General features: G+C 37.6%; 1 protein-coding gene across 3 annotated transcripts in view; it reads left to right on the top strand.

Annotated features, from left to right (window-relative positions):
• The window catches only part of LOC149540784 (uncharacterized), a 160,198-nt gene that overhangs the window by 48,445 nt on the left and 94,158 nt on the right, over positions 1-17,595 (top strand). For all 3 annotated transcript variants that reach the window (XM_089801861.1, XM_089801860.1, XM_089801862.1), the window contains exon 3: positions 7,030-7,239. In XM_089801861.1, coding sequence (XP_089657987.1) covers positions 7,030-7,239 — 210 coding nt within the window. The remainder of the gene's footprint in view (positions 1-7,029; positions 7,240-17,595) is intronic.

Here is a 17,595-nt window from a genome sequence, read left to right as displayed (position 1 = left end):
AAATATATTTAGTGATGTCGATGTGTATATAAGAGCATAATAGTGATGTCTATACGAGGAGATTTGACTACTATACGTTGACTTTTCACGTCATTAATTGGGGATGAAATTTGGCATACTTAGACAAATTTACAATAAAAAATCCAAAAATATTTTCTATAACCTGTTGAAGAGAAAAACCATTATGTGTGTATCCTACAATCAACACTCCATATGATGGCATCTTTGAGGATATCGTCGAAATAGTTCCTATGTTTGAATCCGTGCTTCTATGTTTTCTCAGCAGTCTGAATCTATGTGCCTTAATAGTCCTCAATAATCGCACTTTTTCTCTGCAACCATTGTAGCCTTTTTGTTAGCCATCGTAGCCTACAGGAAAATGAAAAAACTCTAAATGTTTTTAAGAAAACTTTATTGTTTTTCAAGTTGACTTAATCAGCAGTTTTTTGACCCAAAAATTGTAAAAACCATGATTTTTTCATCTCAAATGTAGTGTGATTTTTTCAAAATATCATCGGCAATTTATTTGGCAATTATATCGACTAGCAGTTTTGCTCGCAATATCTCGCGATATTAGTGATATATCGCAGATTTTTTAAACTATGACTAGAATGATGCAAGGAAAGGTAATTTGTAATAGCATTTAATTGGGAATGAAAACATAACAAAATGGTAATATAGAGGGGAGGTTGTGGGCAAGGAGGGAGAAAGGCAGTGTAAAGGAGAAAGGAAACTGCGTCGGCCCAAAGCAAAGAGAGGACAAAGAAATCAATGAGGGAGAAAGAATGAGCAATTTGGGAAAGGTTCTAAGGGGAGAAACAAAAAACATTGAAGATGACAGATACAGAGGAGGTCATTGTTATGTTACTTACATTTGTAATTCCTTTCTTTTATAAAAGACAAAAAAATGCACCATTTTGTGTGTAGATAATTTGGAAGAAAAGCTTATGAATAACGAAATTACTATATGAATATTCATTTGTTTTGACACTATGCTCACTCATAATTCGATTTGAGTCTCATATGTCATTTTTGAATCTTCTGTCAATGAATTCATTTTTACATTTGTATTTAACTTCCTAGGGCCTTGAGGGTAGAATTTATAAAGTAATTAATGTTTATACTAATGGTCATTTAGGACTATTTAGTCTATTATGTAGTTTCTTAGTTATTTGTTTAGTTCTTTAGGTATGTTTGTATTTCATTTTTAGAAACATCATTTGTTATTTCTCTATATAAGGTATCTCCATTTATAATCACTCAATCATTTATATTAATCAATTATCATTTCATGGTATTAGAGCAAGTCAAGGAGATTTTAATTTAATGATTTGTTTTAAATTTATGATCCTATATCTAGAATCTTTTTTTTGATTTTTTGAAAAAATCCCTGATTGGTTTTGTTTATATTTATGTTTGAAAGTTTTCTTTCAAATATCATTTTTTGGGTGGGTTTTTTGTAGTCTCTAGTCTGCAAATAGATGCAAAATATTGAGGCACTATTTTCTAGGTTTTTCCACCCATTTTTGTCTTCTCTTTGCCTATGTGACTTGAAATTCTTTTGAGCCCCACTATATAATTCGTGTTTTTCAAGAAAGCACCATTTTTGCTCACGTTTAAAAAAATAGGATTTGGAACTGTAAAAATGCAATTTTGTCCACAAATCTTAAAGTTTTCAAGGGCTGTCCAACTACAATCTTCTTTTTTCAACACCTTATAGATGTGATCTTTTGAAAACCACATTTTTGAACCAAGTATTTTTGCAAATCTTTGCTTCTTCCCACGACAGCGTTAGTTTGGGTTGTGTTCTTTCCAAACACGAAGAATAGGTTTTCTAGCATTCTCTATGTGCAACAAGGAGCATTGATTATTTTTCCTTTCGCAACTGTGTTGTTTACTTGTGGCTAGGGTTTTATCCTACGTTACTAGTTCAGACCTTGCCAAGTGGATCCGGATCTGGGTTCATGGCAGGTATGGTTTTGTCACTCATAGGGTCCATATTTTGGACTATGGGTTTGTAATGTTTTGTTCCCTACGACTTCATTGGAAAGTAATCTTTCTCTGACAGATACTGAAAAATGGCACTCAGGTGAAACTATTGTAGGGGCAATACAATATTACTGGAGCAGTACGGCTAGGTGGGGATGTTGTATGGACACCAATTGAGGAGGTACAGACAAGGAAGAGGTTGTATGGTACAGACCATACAATGGGAGGATGTACAACAGATGGTCATACAGTATCAGGCCATACGATGAGAGCATGAGCAATAGATGATGGTCGTACGGTATGCAGGCATACAGGGAGTTTGTACGGTGTTTGGCAGTAGGCACACAGGATTGTTGTACGGTCAGTGGAGGGGGTCGTACAGTGGCTGGAGCACTCTGTACAATAGGTGAGGTAGGAAGATTGTCATATGGTGGAGACAAGGAGATGGTTGTACGGTAGGCCCAAATGGTTGCATGGAGTGGTGATGGATGGTATGCGGACAGAAAGGGAATGTTGAGTCCTGTAACCCAAATGCGTAGAGATTTATAAACCCAAACAAGAATGAAGATCGAACACATATAATCTTTCAATTAATATTTGCCAAAAGATGGTGCTCTGATTTGCCAGATCTAAGCGAAGTAATACAGGCGACAAAATAGGGTGAGGGTTGAATCCTATCGAAACCGGAATAGCCAAGTAGGGAAGATCTTTCACTTCCGAAATGGCGAACAACAAAGAATCCTAATTGGAATTCACGATACAAAGAAATAATCCAAAATGTATACCTACGACTACCTATAAGCCGTGCTTAAATACCCGTTGAGGAAAACCTTTCCAAGGGTGTACAAAGATAGCTAATGGCAACACTTACCAATGGAAATAAAAATAAAAATAAGTCCGAGATATATTAAATCAATCGGAACCACAAATACGAATATTAACTTGGGCCCCATATTAATTAATTAAAGTAACTAATTAAAAGTCCTTTTACTATATTATTTAAATTCTGGGACCAATTAATTAATTAATTAAATTAAATTATTACATCAAAAATTGGGGACATTACAAGGTTCATCTGGGTTTGCGCCAACATGGACCTGAGCAAACCCACAATCTAAAACACGGACCCTATGGAGACCCGCCAAAGACCTAGGCGAACCCAGGAGAACCTAAGTAGAGGTCAAACTACTAGGTTAAAGAAAATATCTTTAATTGTTTTTAGAAGCATGTCCTATATTATATCTTATTGTTGGATAGAGAAAAAGGATGTCTAGGTCAGCTTGTACTTAGTTCTTTCTAGCATTTGCTAAGCATTGTAATGCAATCTTTCAAAAAATACATGTAAAAGATTGATTCAATATAATATCGTATTATTCACAGATTTGTACTCATCTTTTGTACCTTTAGTCAATGAAAAAACTATTTTTACTTTCTAAGTAGCTGTCTATTGTGTGACTTTCAAAAAATGGTTGATGCAATCCTGTGATACTATATTTTTTATCCTATTTTCATCACAGATATGCATATATATATATATATATATTTCAGGTCATGACTTGTATTTATGTAGCTGTACAAGAATTTAGTTTTGAGAATGTTGTGATTAAAAACTCTAAAAGATACTTTTAACCCATCCCAAATGCTCGCTTGGATTTGAATCTTGTTATGAAAGTTTGATACAACACATTAAAATCTTGAATTATTTTTTTTATAGTTTAGCTTATTGAATTGAGTAATCAACAGACAAGAATCATAAAACATCTCATGTATCATAACATGTGCGTGTATATATATACACACACACACACACACACACACACACACTCAAGAACCCACCCACGAACCTAAATTGGGAAATAAAATTGCTTGAGCCCACAAACCCGAATATGTCCCCGAACCCGAACTGGCAACTTAGGTTTAATCCTTCTTGCAGGCGCTTTCACTATAGCATGAGATTTTGGTTGTTAGAAATAGATATTGAGAATCGTTGCTAAGGGTTTTACTCCTAACCTTCGTATACCTGCAAAAAAAATTAGAAGTTTTTGGGATAAAAGAGGGGGTATTCTTTTCATGGCTGTCTTCTATATTTTCTTCAATAGTTATGTTGCAACTTTTTATTTTTGCACAATTTTTTAATAAAAATCATGGATTTCCTATATTTTTCAGTGCCTACGATTTTAGACGTAGGAGTTTGTGCCCAACTTTTTGATTTTTTGACAAAATTGTGAGGAACTGTGTTGCACCCTCTTTAGGATTCCAGAGCAAGAGTTTGATTGATTTTTACCTGAAAATTAGATTTTTTGGTAGTTGTACTAGATGCTTGTTGAAAGTATTTAGTAATTTTTCATAGAAAAATCACTCTTTTGAAGCTTGCATTCGCCTCATTTTTTGTGCATAAGAAAATGGAAGGGATGGCGTCATTGACCAACATCATATTGGAGGGCAATCTATGGTTCAACGACAAGAACTACAATATGTGAAAGAGTTGGATGCTCTCAATTATTTTGAGTGTTGGTGCCTAGATCAAATTGTTTTGGGTACATATACTCATCCCACAACAACGGGAAAAGACCAAGATGAGTTTGATGAACATAACCAAGAAGCGATTATGTTGTTGAAGTTATCAATTATTGATGAAATGTTTCTAGAAGTGTCATTTGCTAAGACTGTTGCGGAGATTCGTGCAGACCTAAAAAGTTTCAATGAAATGTTGAATAGAAAATTAGCTTTCTTTTTGAAGAATATGTTGTTCTTCTTATGATGGATGAGAAGATGTCTCTGCAAGAGCATCTTATGAAGATCAAGGATATACATGATTAACTAGAGGCCACTGGTTGCATAATGGAAGAGAACATTGTGGGGATTACACTAAAGAGTCTACTACAATCCTATGAACACTTTATTGAGAAACTCCACATTAGCTCCACTAATGTTGACTTGAAGCTTGATGAGTTGTGTAATAAGCTATTGCTACAAGCTAGGTGGAGGTAGCTGTTTAGTAGCACTAGTGACGTGGTCAATGCTGAACATGAATTTACGGCCATAGACAAAGGTAAAGTCGTGTCCACTCAAAAGAAAGGACAACACACTTCTAAGGAGGGTTCCGAGAAGAATATCACTTGTCACTATTGTGGGAAGCTTGGTCATATCCAAAGATTTTCCAGAAAGAGGTTGGTTGATCATATGTCCAACTAAGGAGAGTCTTAGCGGTAGGCTCATGTAGAAGATCATTCTAAGGAGGTGTTATCATTCCATGCATTCATGGCCAAATGACTTGAAAGCTTTGTCTTCTGTTAGGATAAATACTGAAATGACCATTAAGAGAGGGTAATAAAGTAACTAATGTTATATTAAAGGTCATTTAAGAATATTAAAAAATTTTATCTCTTAGGTAGTTACTAATTTTTCCTTTAGTTGTTTTAGTATGTTTCTATGTCTTTTTTAGAAGCTTTTTTTGTTATTTCTCTATAAAGAGATCGCATCTCCATTTGTAATCATTCAATCATTGAATGTCAATTGATTATCATTTCAAGGAGTGCATTTGTTTGATATTATGTTTTTTTGTTTTCAGTAGTTATTTTTAATATGACATTTTTGGAGCTAATTTCTTCATGCTTGGATTGTTTTTCCCTATTTTCATTTTGGAGAGCTTACAGAGAGAAACCTTAGGATGAAAATCCTAAGAGAAATTTATTTCAATGGTGAAATATCTACCCTAGCTGGTCAATGGTTAAGCCATTTAGCTTTTCACTTTGGATCTAGCATGTTGGAGATTTGTGAAATTTGTCAAGTCTTGTCCAAAGATAATTTTCTGAGTTGAAGATTTCAATTTTTTTAGGTAGAGTTTGGGTATCATAGTTGGGTAAAGTGTTGAGCAATTGAGAGAGGACATTGTGCCTTTATGCTGGGTCTTTAATGGTTGGATTCATTTGGAGCATTCTTGGACAATATTCAACCTTCTTACTGAGTGCTTAGTTGCTAGAAGCTTAGATGCAGCACCAAGTCCCCAAAATAAGAGACGTGATTGATGAAGGGGTGGTTGACAATGTTGGACATGTCCACAAGGCATCTCTTGACATCATTAAGACTATTGATGGATAATAGGGTGCTTAATTATAAGTTTTTTGTCTACAAAAGTCACCCTAGTTCCTTATCACCTAGGATGCTTTAGATGTCAAGTCATCAAATTCCCATGTTTCTTGGATTATATTGTCATTCTATGATTGAAATGATTACCCTTGATTTAGTAGTAAATCCTATGTGTATAATTGCCTTCACGAAGCTTATTGTCATTAATGACCTATGCAATGGGAGGAAAATACCTTCTTCAGCATCTACTTAAAGAAATTAAAATTCATGACAAATAACTAGGGTAATTTAAATAGGAATGACGATTGTATGGATTCAACTATCCCCGTACATAATCCATAGCATACCTATGTATTTTACATTTTCTAATGCAAATATTTTGAAGTTTATAATTTCATAGAAATATTTTAATCAGTGGCTAAGATTATAATTTCTTTGATCTTTTCTGCCATTTACATTCATGTGTAACACTGCGAAAGAACCACATGCCAGTATAATATCACTAAATCAAGCTTATTGCAACCAAAAAATCTATTTTGTAGATAGCTTTATGAAAACTAAAATGCTTTTCCATTTGAATATTAAAACTTTGCTCTGTTCTGAAAGTTGGTTCATTTCCTCTCGTCAAAACTTAAGAAGTTTAAATCCTATCAGTACATTCTTCTCATCCAATAAATTTTAGGGTGGTGCTTTTTGCATGTCCTTTACTATTCTATATTGTCTGGCAATTGATATTGCAACAGCTAATAACTGAGTTGATTGAACAACAAAGGTCATGCACACCTTGGTCATGATTTATCTATCCTTGAAGGTTCCAAGAGAAAACTTGCTTGTTATTAATGATGAATGTTTGAAACATTACAGCCTCCTTTTATTGTTATGGATTCCCATTTTGCTTGCAGGAAGTCACAAATGGGAACTGCTTAATTTCATTACTTTTGGGGCATGCAGATGAAAGAAGCTGGGAAGATAGACATGCCTTCTATTGGAGTTACACCTCAGGGTGACCGTGTCTCAGAATGGAGTCTCAGCTCCCATATGGAAGAAACGTACGGGCAACCTCTTATTGCCATTCTTTGGCAGGATGCCCTTGAAATTTTATCAGATGCCTTACCAGAAGAGTGCAAGCACACTGGATATGAATGTTTTAATATTTCCCAGGTTTGTCCTACATTGTTTTCCCTTTTATACTCATATAAATATAGGCATGCTGTACCAGGAAAACATTTCATTATTAATTTATGATGCCACTCTCCTTGGTAGCATTTTTCTGATAATTGACAATGCACACAGTTTTCTCTTCTCTTTTTCTTAAAAAAATATTTCTTTAATTTGTCTTACAAATTTTCTTGGAGACTCAAGTACTTCACAAAGTATTTAACTGTCAAGAAGTTAAATGGAAAACATTTAAAATTTTACTGTATAATAATATAGTTATTTGATAAAATATTCTTTAATTAACTCATCCTCTCTCATGGCCTTAAAGACTGGGAGGCATGGTCTTTACGGAACTGACTTCCCACCATTAGAAGCAGGAGTACAATTTCAGATTTATATTTCTGCAAATGCATTCTCATAAGTAGGATCTGAAAGATTTATGTCTCACTTGTTCTCCAATGATAGGACTCTGAAAACTTTCTTTAAACTAGAACATTCTTACAGGTCCTATTAAAGCATGTGAAGGATATCCAACGCAAAATGGGATCCTCATACGAGAATTGCTTCTCCTCAAATGTGTGCTTCAGAGAGAGACAGTAGCCTGTTTAAGTCCTGGCTGCAGACAATTGCATCCATTTTGGAAAGGTTTTGTTTCATATGACTTGATATGGGCAACTTTGGCTTTTGGAGATTACCCCAATAGTATCTGTCTCATGTATGTAGATAAAAGACAAATAATGTAATGTCGTTGAGGGTATAATAGTAGCCATTTTATACTTTCAAAATTTATATTTATCAAACAAGACTTCATATAAGAGAATGTCCTGGGTAAATTCAAGGATGTTTTTATTTGTAGTTTGTGTAGATTCAAGAAACATTATATGCAATTATTTTATAGTTGTTTGCAGCTCCACACTTTCTTGTTGATGGAAAAGTTGCAGTCATATGCTTTAGTTCTATGGTTGTATCATTTCATGTTACAATTGTATGGAGTCACATGCTTGTTCCTTCTATAGTTGTATGCAATAGGAAACCAATATATGCAACCCACAAAACAAAGGAAATTCAGCTTGCACACTCTCTTGAAGCTACTATGCAAGAAAGCACATGAAACATAATATTTTCAGTCTCCTTGCTAGGCCTGCTTACCAAATTGGAAGCCTTGAGGGACCAGTTTAGCCTCCATGGAGGAAGAGGAGCTTGAAGATAACCCAAAATGATTTTGATACCCCAGTCAAGGAACAAAAGGTTGATCTTATCATTTAAAGTGTGTAAAAAACCCCTCCATCTTTTTATTGTCATAGTCCAAATCGGTAATCTTGTAATATACCTAATTTCAAATTATCTCCCTTTTACATTAATGAATGTGTGATTAGACAAGGAATGGTAGACCTTATCTCCTGTAAATAAGTTTTGCAATACATATTTAGAAAATAAATGAACCATAGTAAGGTTCTTGATTATTTGGTGATTGATGCACTTAGACAATCACCACGACATTGATACTCCATACAGTCAGTGTTGAAGTTGATGAAAGCTCAACACCACAACTTCCAAGAATCACTGCATGCAAACACCTGCCATAGAAAGAGAGGAGCAAAGCTATGGAAGCTCGAATTCATAGATCCATAGAAGATGAGACATTCTTGATGTGCAAAAAAGAATTGCAAATTTTATTGAATGAATTACAAAGAGAGATCATTCTTATTAAGGAGATCATAACTCTAAAAGGTAAAACCTAGGTTGCATGATAATAATTAATAAACGAATTAATTATTATGTCTAAAGTTTAGCTTAAGTAAAATAGAGTTAATTAGCAAATATTTAATTACTCTAATATCTCCCCTTAAGAAAAACTTAGGGAGTAGCTAAAAACCTAGAAACTATTACCGAAACTACTGAAAGTAGATATGGGTCCTGATAACAAAGCCTAATAAGGTACCCAAGCACAACTAAATCTCTGTAAAGAGGAGAAATAGAGAAAACCACATGGGAAAAAACCTACTTCAAGAAGAGATGGAAATAATGCTAAAATAACTAGTGAAGGATTGAAGAAGCCTCCAAACTAGTGAATGTCCCCAAAGATGAGAACAAAAAAGATTATCATGAAGAACACCACTGAAGCATGTAGAAGCTGCAAAGCTTTGTCGAAAAGTAACTGCTGATCCGAAAAACCTTCACTGAAATAGAACCTAACCAAGTAGAGAAGATTGTCATCTACAAGAGTGCTCTTAGAAGACACTACTCGAATTAGGAAGCACCCAAAGGCAAACAACTAAACTCGGAGATACAGATGGCATGAAACACCGAAGCTTGAAAAGCTAATCAATTGAACATGAAAGGTTGCATCCAAAGTAGGAACGAAAAGAAGAGTTTCTATATGGTAAATGATCCATCTCACCAAAATGCATAAGTACCTAGCCATTGCATCCACCTAGTACATAGGAACAAATACTGAATACATAACCCACTCCATCAAACCAAGGAAGCATAAGAACTAACAAAAGGACCCCCCCTAATGCAGACAAGGGTGAGGTGACAGGCAATTGGAAAAGTGATCCAATAGAACTGCATGTCAAAGAACCATGATCAAGATGCATAACAGAATACATATGTGTGTACTGAGATAATCGAAAAGCTTAGACATGTCATGAGGCTAATGTCATGGAAGGGAAACTTACTGGACAAAGGAAGATGGCAAAAAAAGCCAAAACAACAACCCCCCATGGCACTTTAATTAGAGTAGTGCATGTACAATAAGGCACAAGATATGGTGAAGTTGAAGAATACAATAATCTGCATGAGCTTCCTTAGATGACACTGTTCGAATTAGAAGGGAAAACAAGACAAAATAATTGAAACGAAAACATAGATGAAAAATGACACTTTATCTCAGTGTGTTTGCAAGAATGCATACAAATGATATCATCAAAGACCAGAAGAGACATAAGGCTTATACAAGAGATAATACAACTCATGACAAATCATCTAAAGCAACAAAATCGGTCCCCAGACCTAAAACAACCAAGATATCCACCAAAATGTAAAAATGCAAAAAATTGAATAAAAGTTCCTTAAGTAGAATCTAGAAAAACAATTAGCATTACTGGAAAGAGCTCTGAAAGACCTTTCCAACAATATAAAGATTTCCCAAATCAGAAATTGGATGCTTAAGATATGTCTCACGGAGTGCAAAATAAAAATCTAGACATTGACATCAAAAATAGCTATCAAAAAAGTAACAAAACTGAAAATTACCTACACCAATACTACAGCCTTGAAACCAGCTTTCTGGTGATATCTCATTTTCCAAAAATGGAGTTCGAATGAGCAAGATATGGCAAAAAAAACACAAATAGGTCCAAACTGATCTGGAAGGGCTTGCAGAGTATGTTGATGCAGTGCTGATGTCAGAAAATGGGGAGCTTAAAATTGATGGCCATTTGACTGCCGTGGCAAAAAAATGCCACAAAATTCCCTTTGCGGAGAAAAAAAATCCAGTTGCTAGTGAAACATGCTCCTTGCCAGAAAAAATGCATTAGTTGACAAACAAGACCAGAGCCGAAAAATAAAATTCTGGTGGCCATGGAAGAATTTGCATGCATTGAAAGAGAACCTATCAACTCCACCAAAAACACCGGAGCATTGATAAAGGCGAAAAAACTGCCTATAGGAGACAAAAAAAATTCAAACTTACAGAAGTCAATGGAGGTCGGCCGCATGAAAGATGGAAGCGCAATCCCAAAAAAGATTCCACAAATTCCACCATGTCCGAAAATCAGAAGATGGGCGCGCATGAAAAGCGAGAGCCGAAAAAGACTAGTCACGGGGTGCATGAAGATTGGATAGGGGCTTTGGTTACCAAAAAACTAGCCGTAAGAGCCTTCAAAAAACCTGCCCACTTTATGAGCGTAAAAATAATGCTTCCCAATCAAGCACCAAAAGGTAAGACTCCACATGGTGCACAAGAGTTGGAGAAAATTGAGGATAGAGGGCGTTCATTGCACCTGACGTGGCCTATGCTCAAGTCATTAATGTTGCCTGGAGTATTTGCAAGATAGAGGGCCAAAATTTGAGAGGCAAAGATTTATCACCAAAAAACTTCGCTCTAATAAAAAATCTCCAACCACAAAAACATGCGTTGATGAAATTTGAGGGGCATGGGGCCCAACGCATGGAAAAAGAGCCCGCAGGTATGAGTGGTTCAAATCACACACAAAGACCTATGTCAACGCGGTGTCTTCTGGTTGATCGGATCGAGATCAATGCATGTAGCAAAGTTCAAGGCCCCTACGTTCATAGAGAAGAGACAGTATGATGCCCCCAAACAAAAACTCTTCGCCACAAAAAACAAACACCTCCAATCACCAAAAAGCAAAGCACCGACCTTAGCAAGAGGGCGCAGGCAAAAAAACACATCCCAAGGCACCAAATCCAAGGCAAGAAAATGTGTCCCAAGGTGCCAAATCCAAGGCCACTGACATGCATTGGGGCATGGAGCGCATAGAAAACTTTAACATAGGCCCCTAAAAATTTGTGCTGCCCAAACCAAGGAGCGCGCAAGCAAATGGGCCACGTGGATGGGAGGTAGGTGGGGCTCAGGGCCCCCTGCGCATGGGGTAGGCCCGTAGGTCCCCAAAAAAACTTCTTCACAAATAAAGAAAATCGTGCCTCTTCACATAAACTAATGCCATCTTTTTTTTTGGATTGTATGCAGTTTGCAAAAATACATTTTGCTACAAAATTTTGATAAAAATTAAATCAAAAAATATTGCTGCCTCAAAGCGTGTGTCTAGGTTAGACAACTTGGGTGCAAATTTTTTTGCCTCAAACTACAACTTTGTCCAAAATGGACCATTTATATGGAAATAAGGATTTTTGGATGTTCTGAGCACAATGGTGATGTTTGTTTGGGCTTACAGTGACCAGAAACAAAGACCCCCCCCCCCCCCCCCGCAATCCAATTAAAACAACTGAAAAGCACAAATCTGAAAACTGCAACCAAACCTCTCACAAATAGAATAGGGGCATGAAGATCTGGAGCTTTGATACCATGTTGAAGTTGATGAAAGCTCAACTCCATAGCTCTTAAGAATCACTACATGCAAACATCTATCACAGAAAGAGAGGAGCAAAGCTATGGAGGCTTGAATTCAGAGATCCACAGAAGATGAGACATTCTTGATATGCAAAAAAGAATTGCAAATTCTATTGAATGAATTACAAAGAGAGATTGTCCTTATAAAAGAGATCAAAACCCTAAAAGCTAAAACCTAGGTTGCATGATAATAATCAATAAAAGAATTGATTATTATGTTTCTAAAGTTTAGCTTAAGTAAAATAGAGTTAATCAGCAAATATCGAATTACTCTAACAACCAGCACTATTATGATGCAATTAAATGAGTGATCTTTACTACAATCACTCTTAAATGGTACCATACCATGTGGTGACATGATGGTCGACTAAGTCCACCCATCATCATGTAATCATGTTTCATGTTTGCATCATGTAGCAATGATTCGTGTCTGTATTCATACGTCATTATTCATATTCACACCAAATAGCAATATCTCCTGTTTTATATCTGCATTATACAACTATACTTCATATTTGCAGCAATCCATTAGCGTACAACACTACCTCATAATTGCATTGTATTGTCGTCAGTAATTATTGTGTAGTTGACAGGATGTATGTCGTCGATAAATACTATGTAGCCGACGGGCCCTTCGGGAAGGTTCTTGTTATGTGGCCAACGGCCCTTCGAGAAGTTTCTTAGGAAAGTATTTATACACCCTCTGGGATCATTGTAAGAATCATCATAAGTATAATGTAATGTCTTTGGCATATGCGAATAATAAAAGGAGTACTGTTGCTACATGTTCTTGTTTTATTGTCTATATGCATTAATCTATTTACCCATATGGTAAACATTTGGCGTCGTTGCCCCATGAACCTAGAACGAAGGAGGAATGAAGACTAATGCCAAATCAGCTTAACAAAGATCGAAATAAGATAAAGGGAAAAGATGGAATACGCACCACACAAGAAAATTTAATTTTGGCACAACAAACCAAATGTAGAAGGAAGTTTCAGAAGATTGCTAACAGTCACAGAAGTGGTGAGGAATTGTTGGAGGAGACTCGATAGCGGGTGGAATTGGTGGAAGAAGCAAGGGAGGAATTTTTAAACCTTTATTCGCCGAGGGAAGAGAATCCAGACGGAAGGGAATTAATTCGCACGACTCGAAGTGCAGAGGGAACACGAGTGTGGAGTGAACTCTTCGTCTGTGATATAATTCCAGAATGGACAAATTCACTTAACGGAGACCCTTCTTCACCAAAAATCACAGTTATCGGAATACAAAGTGTTGGTGTTGGAGTGTAGAGCGTTGGTGTCGGAATACAAAGCATTGGTGTCAGAATACAAAGTGTTGGTGTCGAAGTGCAGAGTGTTGGTGTCGAAATACAAAGTGTCGGTACCGGAGTACAGAACGTCGGTGTCACAGTGCCGAACAATGCCCCTACACAACATCCTGTAATAATGGCAGGACCAAAGGAGAAGTTGCCAAAGTTTGATGGTGATGAAATGGTCGATCCACTCAGACATTGCAAAACATGCGAAACAATTTGGAAGGCAAATGGCATAACAGATACAAATGAATGGGTCCGATAATTTTCGGCAACTCTAAGGGGGGTAGCAATTGATTGGTTTGTTGATACAAATCCCCAAAAATTAACCAATTGGGACAGCATTAAAAAGGAGTTTATCACCGAATTTTAACTGTTGCACAACGACAATGAGATTGTAGCCGAGATATACAACCCAAAATAGAGAAAAAATGAAACAATCCGAGTATACGCGAGGAAATTAAAAGACTTGAGAAATAAAATGGAAAATAAGCCGGCTGATGGGCTGCAAAAAATATGGTTCATTGGAGGCCTTCTCCCGAAGTTGCGGAAGAAGATGAAGATTGTGCCGCCATCGTCATACCCTGAAGCATACAATCGAGCAATGAACTTAGAAAGTGAGCAGAAGGCAAAAAAAAAAAGAGTAGCTCATCCGATTCAGATGACGACGCATCTTCGGAAGAAGAGAGCAACGATGATGAAAAGGGCAGCAAGAAGGTCCGAGCCCTCCAAAAGAATATGATCCGAATGATGAAAGAATTTAAAAACATGCAGAAGGCGACCAAGGGAAATGAGCTATGGTGCAAACTGCAAGACAAAAGGCCATACGAAGGGATCTTGTCCGAAGAACCAGTTCTGCGAGATCTGCTAGATCATGGGACATTCCACAAAAGAATGCCCCTTCAATATGAAAACAAGAGGACCTCAACAAGTGCTCTTGATGCAGGAGGCTTCCATGTCAGGAGGGAGCGGAAACACCATTACGGAGGGTGCCACCTCGGGAGGGTACAAAAATAATAGACGAGGGCAAAACAACAATGCCAATAATTATAATAGGAGCCACAGTCGAATTCAATACAATGCAAATGGACGACCGATGGTTCAATGCTGAGCATGCAATTTGTGTGGCCACTTTGCCCGAGATTGTACAATGGCAAACGCACCGAAGTTATGCAGATGGTGTGGTTCTGGAGATCATGAAGATGCCAAGTGCCCAAAATCAGGAGTGAATCTGATCACCATTGGAATGGACGAAGAGAATGTTCTGGAAATCACACGGAAGTAAGCAAAACTGTACCCCGACCCAACAGAGGAAAAGAAGAGATTAGAGGAAGCACGGGTGGAAATTGAGAAGGCGACGGAGGCGGACAAAGCACACTTGAAGGACACTACTGGTACCTCAGCAAGAAACTGTGTGGAACAGAACATCGTACGATAAATATTACAAGTGGAAGTGTTAGTCAAGATAAATGATATATTGCTCACAATGCCTCAACTTCGATCGACACTCACAAACATCACTCCAGCTACTAAATTATCAGGAGAACAAGGGAGAAGGAAAGTGGAGCACATGCAGAGGACCCTATGCTACTAGCCCTCACATTCGGACGACATCCGGCGGTCGGCGAGATGGGAATTTTGGGAACAGTTCTAACAAACACGATTGTAGACAGAGGATCCGGTGTGAATGTGTTACCGGAGGATATCTGGAAGAGGTTGGGACAATCGACGTTGTGGCCACCTTCATTCTAGTGGCTAACAACGGACCAACACGACATTAAACCTCTCGGCGTTCTGATGGCACAACCAGTGACAATTGGAACACAACCATTCCTACTCGACTTCATCGTAATTCCACTGAAAAGGAGAGGATGCGATGTCATTCTAGGCCGTGGATGGCTTGTGCAAGTGAAGGTCAAGCATGACTGGAAGAAGAATACACTATCAATGGAAAACAAGGGATGACAATTCATTATTGATTTACACATACAAATGGTGGGCGAAGAAGTCGTATCATCTAATTCCGAAGAAGAGGATGACGGAAAGCAGCGATTAGAACCCAATGAGGAAGGAGTCCTACGGTTGGAAGGTGGATCGACGGACGATGATTTGGATTCAGTGAACAGCCTTTTCCACTGGCAGATGGAGGATTACGAGCTCTTTCTGAGCTGTAATATGTTAAGGGTCAACGAAGGTGAGAAAGAAGAGAAAAATGAATGTCCAAAGGAATACAGAGAAGCAGAAGAAGGAAAGGCAGTTACAGCTGAAGCTGAAGGGAAGAACATACAGTACGAACCCAGTAAAAGGAAAGATCCCACCGTACATAACACAGTGAATGGACCGCACGGAAAGAAAATGTTACTTCGAACTACGGATATAGTAGAAAGGTGCCGGTAGCAAGGAAAACACATCATACGGTCTGCACAGGAAACAAAGAGGAGGGGTTTAATAAAAGCTTCAGCATTACGGAGTAAAGGTTCTAAAATCAAGAATACAGTTATTGACGGCAAGGAGTGGTAGCCAACGGAAGTCATGGTACTGAGTGTCGATAACAAACTGGGCGATATGGAAAATCGGAGGGAGAGATCGTGTAACTTAAATAAACTTGATGAGCGACGATTGCAGGCACAATGGGCCACGGAGGTGACACAGAATAGGGACAAAGCATGGCATGATAGAAACTTGAAACTGAACAAGTTCCAACCGGGGCAGCTGGTGTTGAACTATGACGGACGGAATGAAATCAAACTGGGCAAGTTTAAAGTCAAATGGGTCCGGCCATACCAGATTCGGGAATTAGGTGATAATGAAGCAATAAAGTTGTGGACATTGGATGGGGAGGAAATTCTGGAAACGGTGAATGGTTCGAAATTGAAAATATATCAGGCGTGACCTATTCCATCGTCGATGAATATCAGGGAGCAGTAGAATTTTTATTCAAAAAAATTTTTTAAAAAAAAGTGAAAAAGAAAAAAAGGGACAAGTCATTGAGCTCACTGTACGGTGGTTGTCCGTACGGCTGCCACATATGTCACCGTATGGTGATTGCATGTATGACATTTGTTATGCCTCACCTCTAACACTGTACGTTTGATGGAGGAGCAAGGGAAATTAAATAGTCGTACGCTTGTAGCCTATATCTTCGTACAGTAAGACAAGTATGGCTTCATATGCACATGACCATACGACATCATACTTGCCACTGCAAGCACCGTACGTCTAACAAATAAAATGCAGGATATATACTAGGCACCGTACGGAAAGTTGGAGCACATACAGACTTATTATGTACCATAAGGTGATTGGCTTGCATTGTATGGACTTCTTGTTATGAATTGTTCGGTTGGGGCAATACTATTAGTTTGTACGGACAGGGAGTACGGTGGCAAGGAAAAAAAAGAAACAAGTTATAAAGGCATCACAGTATGGAGTTTGTGTTTTTAGTGTGACACAGAGATCTTGCATAATGAGTATAAGCTAAGCTCAAAAACAAGCATATTTGAAAAGACGCCCAGTTGGATCAAAAACGCCTAGTCTGGAGGTTGTAAGTTACTAAAATAAGAAAGGCACGTAGAGGAGCACATTCATACGGCGTTTAGGGAAGGGCAACGTGGATTGTGGTATTGTTCTTCGACCAACGTTTGTACACAGTTTAGGGAAGGAGAAGAATTTTTGTGTGTCGAGGGATAACTGGCCTAACCCAACAGAGGAACAAATGAAGTCTACAGGAAAGAGGAAGTGGAAGAGCTAAAAAAAAAAAAAAAAACGACGACAGATCGAAACAGTTCAGAATGAGTAATGTATGATGCTGAAGGGAAGGGAAAGACATAAACAAGTAGAAAACTTAAGCGGTTGGTTGAAAGAGTATGGAATCAGAAGAAAATCACAAAAATAGTGTGTTCCATGGAGTTTTGTGTGGGTTTGAGAGAGCTAAATTGGTCTTGGC

This window comes from Cupressus sempervirens, chromosome 9, assembly GCF_028749045.1.
Source record: "Cupressus sempervirens isolate cs-2001-9-10 chromosome 9, ASM2874904v1, whole genome shotgun sequence".
Lineage (NCBI taxonomy): Eukaryota > Viridiplantae > Streptophyta > Pinopsida > Cupressales > Cupressaceae > Cupressus > Cupressus sempervirens.
The sequence above is the reverse complement of the archived record's forward strand: the minus strand, read 5'-3'. Positions and strand labels throughout refer to the sequence as shown.